The sequence below is a fragment of the Cyprinodon variegatus genome, unplaced genomic scaffold (genome assembly GCF_000732505.1).
Source record: "Cyprinodon variegatus isolate N-32 unplaced genomic scaffold, C_variegatus-1.0 Scaffold1506, whole genome shotgun sequence".
Classification (NCBI taxonomy): Eukaryota; Metazoa; Chordata; class Actinopteri; order Cyprinodontiformes; family Cyprinodontidae; genus Cyprinodon; species Cyprinodon variegatus.
This window is the reverse complement of record NW_015151959.1, coordinates 5,939-11,940: the sequence shown is the minus strand read 5'-3', so window position 1 is coordinate 11,940 and position 6,002 is coordinate 5,939. Positions and strand designations below refer to the sequence as shown.

Sequence of the window (6,002 nt, the reverse complement as noted above, 5' to 3'; positions counted from 1 at the left end):
TAGTGTGGTATATATGGGTTATGATGTTAATTCAACCAGGAGGTTTCTAAAACATGTTTTAAGTAATAAGCCTTTTTCAGACTTCTATATGTGGAAGAGCTATGTGCGAGGCATACTTTAATTTTGAAGCACCTTCCTGCTTCCTTTAAAACTAATATGCTTTCTGGGTTAAACACTGCACAATAAAATAACCCAACTAACTGCACTACCTGCTGCTAACTGAACTACTCTAAGGCCAAATCTGTAACATTTCAGTTAGCGAGATCCTGATGAAATTTAGCCAATACTACTGGCTCTATGCAGTCACTCAATAGGAGCACTGCAAAAAATTGAAATCGAGATATGTCATTTCCCCTTAAAATAAGTATATTTTCTATTGAATTAAGAGGGGAAGTGGCACACTTTGCCAATGGAACAAGACAATTTACATTTGAAATAAAAAAAAACAATTACTTTGTCTTATTTCAAGTACATATTATCTATTTATCTTATTTTTAGAGTAAAAATACTCATGAAATTGGCAAATCATCTTATTTACCTGCTCAAATTAAGGGTAAATACACCTAATTTAAGAGATATCTAATTATTTCTGAATTGTTTTTGCAGTGAGAGAAACTACAGTTGCAATGCTGTTCCAATGTCTGACCCTTTTTACTTTTTTCCGCTGCACGTGTTAGAAAAAAAAAGTGGCAGAAAAAGGAGAGGCAGAAATATAATGGCTTAAGAGAAATATGTTAGCTGAAAAAATACTTGCATCAAAGAAATATAGGATTTAATACAAATTAAAAGCAAAATAAAACAATTGAAATATAATATAAAGGTTGGAAAAAAATGTTTTAAATATATTTGGGTGGACAAAAATAAGAAGGGAAAAAAATAAATACATTTACTAGAAATTGAAAAATAAAGAATCAGTAAAAGAACTTTCTAAATACATAAACCTTTAAGAAGACAAATAAAAGGTAAAAGATTTACAAGAATAAAATTGAACATCTATAGTTACAACACATCTATAGTTTTTATCAGTTTGTTGCATTTAATGGCTCACTAATATAGGTTTAGTTGAGTTTTTAAGCCATTATACCACCAGCAAATTATACTTACAAGTTATTTTTTATATGTATTTGTTAATATGGCAGGATTGGTCCTCCATACAAAAGACAATCCAAACATCATTGGAACAGATTATTGTTCTAAGTAACCTAATTTTATCATAATGACAACATTTTTCCTATTTTTGTGTACGAATATAACGTGACTAAGCCTCATCTAAGGCAGGCAACCCAAAGTCGGTCCTCTAGGGCAGTGTTTTTCAACCCTGGCCCTCAAGGCATACTGCCCTGCATGTTTTAGATGTTTCCCAGCTTTCGCACACCTGTTATCAATTGATAGCAGATTATCAGGCTTTGCTGAACCGCAATCATCTCAATCAGGTGTGCTGAAGCTCGGAAACATCCAAAACAAGCAGAGCAGGGTGCCTTGAGGACCAGAATTGAAAAACACTGCTCTAGGGCCACTGTCCTGCAGATTTTAGAGGTTTCTCTGCTTTAGCACAGCTGATTCTGATGATTGCAGTTCAGTAAAAAACTGTTAATCAAGTATCAATGTATATCAGCTGTGCTGGAGCAGGAAAACCTCTAAAACCTGCAGGACAGGGGCCCTCAAGGATCGGCTTTGGGGATGCCTGGTCTAAGAGATCAAAAACTTTGGCAGATTTCATAACTAATCAGTGTAAAGTCATCTCTATGATGTGGAGAAACACTAGCCAATGGCAGTTCTTTAAATTGTACTGAAACCCTGATACTAATGTTATAAGCCTCAACAAAATGTCTCCCAAAATTCCTTAACGAAAATTTAAAAAGAAGAAGAAAGATTTATCCAAAAAGAGCTAAGGACAGCTCTCAGAGAGCTTTAATAAGACTTAGAATTAGTCAATCATCTGGGAGAAGGTAGCTTTGTCAGGAAGGATGGATTACATCCCATGTGAATCAAAAAAATTCTTCGTAGCAGATCATTGTGTGGGGCTGTTATTTAGGATGGACAGCTTTTAGTTTTGTAAAAAAAAAAAAAAAAAGAAAAGTTCATTAGAAAAGTAAATGGAGATGTTAAGGCTGAGGCTGAAAGAAGGGCTGATTTTTAGTAAATAAATTATTCCAAATACCCCGCCATGTCTCAGATAGAACAAAATATAGCTGCTATAACAGCTTAGAGATAATATGTCATTAATTGGTGATATATAAACTGATTTGATTTTTATATGTCTACTGCGCATGTTTTTTGTTAATATTAAGAAAGACTATATATCAAACAACATAACTATATCTCACTGACACTGACTCTTCTATGAAGAGATGCTACCAAATGACATTTAATTGTAACCTGTCCAATGACCATAAAGCAGCTTTTTATTGTTCTTTCTCTTCTCTCTATCAAATTTGAGAAAAAAAAGATAAATTTTTCTTGGTTTATCTTTTGGATTTTTGAATACCTTAGGGATCACGTAATCCTTAAAAGAGACGTCCTTAAGAGCGTAGTGAGGGATGCTGAAGGGGACGAGGTCCAGAAAACGCTGAGCCTCATGAATGACGGCATCAGTGAATGGGAGAGATTTCCTGTCCTCCATGCTGGGACACCGATCTCTGCCGATCACAGTGTTAATCTCCTCTTGCATTTTTTCTGGAAACAATGAAGCAAAATTGATGTCTGCTAAACTTTAAAGCTATCAAAGGCAGCTTTACTAACAAACTGTCTACACACCCTGTATGTCCTTGTGTTTTATCAGCACACTGAGAGCATATCTGATGGTGGAGCTGGTGGTCTCTGTTCCTGCTGCAAACAAATTCAGCACCGTAGATACCAGGTTTTCATAGTGGAACTCAGTAGATGGATTATCTTTCTCCTGAATAAGAAAAATGGAGATTTCAAAGATTAAATGTATTTTAACATGGATTATTTGTTTTTGATTTGGTGATTTGTTGTATGTGAGATGTAGTCGTAGAACAAAAACATAAAAATGAAATAAGTCTGTAATTAAATCACATAAAACCCTGGGAAAGAACAAAAATTTAAGCTTTCCAATTATTATTCAGCCACAATATTAAAAAACGAATTGTAAGCGATCATATTAGGAAAATTTGAATGAACTGTATCTAAATTCGTACCACCTTTTCTATTTCATATTTGTTTTTACCAGTTTTAAACATCTTGTATATCTTATATGTTTTCTCTGTTAATAAAGAATGGTATGTTTGTCACAGTAAGCAAAAATATCAGGTCGCAGCTGAAGATTTGCTTAATTCTCCTTTGAGAATCTTTCCATAAATATTTTAAACTGAAATCTGCTGGTGAAGATTCTCAGTCATCCAGGTCATAGTAATTCCAAAAAAAGAAAATAAAAAACAATCCACTGGACTTTTTTTCCAAGTTTGAAAATATTTCGCTTCCCATCCAGGAAGCTTTTTCAATTCAAAATGTCAGAAATGGCGTTGAGTTCGAGGTTTGAGTTTAAATTTATATTGTATAAAACCTCGAAGTCAACGCTATTCCTGACATCCTGGATCGGAAGCAAAATATCTTAAAACTTGGAAACAACGTCCAGTGGATTTTTATTTTATTTTCTTTTTTTGGAATAAAACTGAAATTGCAAGCTCTGCTGATTGTAAAAAAATAATTGTTCAGATTTCACTTTTCATACTAACTACTCTTTTGATGTGATGAAGTAAAAGCAAAAAGATTCTGCTCATATTCAGTTAAAGCAAAAAACAATCGATGCACCAACCTGATGAGCTCTGATAAGGAAGCAGTCAATAAAGTCTCTCGGTGAGCTGGGATCCAGCGTCTCTTTGTGCTCCCGGATTTTGATCTGGATGAAATCTCTGATCTGATCAATCCCAGCGAAGACAGTCTGATGCGGTCCAGGAAGTTTGTGCATGACCGAAGGGAAGATGTTGTACAGCTGTGGACGAAAAGCAACATAGTTGTTTCCCAGAACATAATATGGAGAAATGGTAGTTTTGAAACCCAGAACTTGTTGAAAAGGCAATGTTTTGAAGAAAATAATGACTCTTAGTTAAATAAGTAGTCATTTTAATGCATAGATCTGCATATCTTAGACTTCTTAAAACGTTTTCTTATTTTTATTCCCAGAATCCACCTTTTATCTTCCTAGCATCATTTATGGACAATCTGATTAAACTAAAATTAAGCTCAATTGTTCAGTAGAATGTAACAATGATTCTTATTTTTCAGATAAAATCCCAGTTTGCAGAGATCTTAAAAAGGGCCTAGAGACTTTTTATTGTGTTAGAAACCCTGGATTACACTTTATCCTGCACCACCTCAACCAGCCAGGAAGTGTTTACAACATTCCATAATATGCTCTAGCTTTTTCTTAGAGTCGGTAGTTCTGCTATCAAAATTCAAAAATAAAGAATATGAATGTTTCTGGAAGAACTGAAATATAAAGCCTCTTTCCCAATGAAAACAGCGGGTAAACCCAGGTTTTTTTGCACATGGGTCGAACCGCTAAAAATCTGCTTTTGGCTCCCTTCCCATTGCCAAAAAAAGCTGGGTCTAATCCTTTGCTTGCAAGCTTCATGCCCTCTTTCCCCCCACAGCATGTCTGGTGACACTATCACGCTGGGTTAAAGTTGATGATGTTACCAGTGTGACAAAACTCAGGAAAGTAAACAATATAGAGCAACATGGAAGGCAGGCGGGGAAAAGGGTGTAGTAAATTCTATTTACTACACCCTTTTCCCCGTCCAAATCCCTCTCACCAGCGCTACACCATGTTCATTGAATGTAAACGGAGTTTTTTTGGCTTGTTAGATTAGATATGACTGGCGTTATGTACTCAATAGTATCGCATAAATTAGCAGGTCACCCCGGCTCTGGTGTTCCCACAGTATACCGATCAAAGCTGAGGAGATTTTAACGCAGGTAACTTCCCGGGTCCTTTGACCTGGGTAGACACGCATCAATGAGCATTTCCCACTGCCACTAAAGGCAGATTGTCTCTGGGTTTAACGGGATTTCCAGCCAGTGGGAAAGTGGTATTACTCCTGGTTTTAATTAATTCCTTGGTGCCCAATCCTACTTAAAAATGCTGCAGAAAAGAGAAGTGTTCCTGGTCAGTTAGATCTGATGACTGGGATTGGGAAATCCTGATGAAAATGTACTGGCCATTGAAATGCAATTAAAAAGGGGTTTAACAAATTGAAAGGCAAACTTTTAATAACAAGTTTAACTTTGCAATTCTTAGATTTTTCTCTACAAGTTTGTTTTTCAGTTGGACTGTAGAATACTTATAAAATGATATGTCAACACTTTTGAAAGAGGTGTGCATAATTTTGAGAAATAAAAGACCAGGTTACAAAAAGCTTCAAGGAGCACCTCAGACTTACCATACCCAAGGGGCTGCTGTTAAACCTGATGAACTTAGATATAGAACTGAGAAGGTTCTGAAACTGCTTGTCTTCATAACTGAAGCGCTGGCCAAACACCAGGCAGCAGATTACGTTTGATATTGTGCGGCTCAGAAGGATCGTGGGGTCAAAAGGTTCACCTGGAGGCAAAAACAGAAAGAAACCCAACAGCTGTTTTTTTTATTTCAAGTAGGCTAATAAGTAAGATGTGATAAATTTTGGATTGTTAAAGGAGTTAAAACCAGTTTAAAAGAAGTGAATGTCAGACTGTTTCTAAACTTAAAACTGAGTTTGCTGAAAAAAAGAGAAAAACCTTTTAACAGCAACAGGTGATTAAAAATCCTAAAAGTCCATTCCTGAAACAGTCACGATTGGAATAAATCATTTGCATTTGTGTCTATGCTCTGTCTTCTTGGTTCATGGCAAAAGGTTGTTTAAACTAAGATGGGTTCTGCTGAAGGTTTCTTAGATTTCCTTTTCCCCTCTTTACATCATTGCTCAGTATCAGGGAATGCTGTAAGTCAAAGTATGATGCTAGATGTTTATTTATAAGCAAAGCACTTCTCTATATATTTA

General features: G+C 35.6%; 1 protein-coding gene across 1 annotated transcript in view; it reads right to left on the bottom strand.

Moving 5' to 3' along the window:
• Window positions 1-5,603, bottom strand: part of LOC107103698 (cytochrome P450 2A10-like) — a gene marked incomplete at its 5' end in the record, with an annotated part of 7,651 nt that extends 2,048 nt beyond the window's left edge. The window contains 4 exons of the mRNA XM_015403496.1: window positions 2,489-2,676; window positions 2,758-2,899; window positions 3,779-3,955; window positions 5,406-5,603. Coding sequence (XP_015258982.1) covers window positions 2,489-2,676; window positions 2,758-2,899; window positions 3,779-3,955; window positions 5,406-5,603 — 705 coding nt within the window. The remainder of the gene's footprint in view (window positions 1-2,488; window positions 2,677-2,757; window positions 2,900-3,778; window positions 3,956-5,405) is intronic.
• Between the last annotated feature and the right edge of the window lie 399 nt (window positions 5,604-6,002).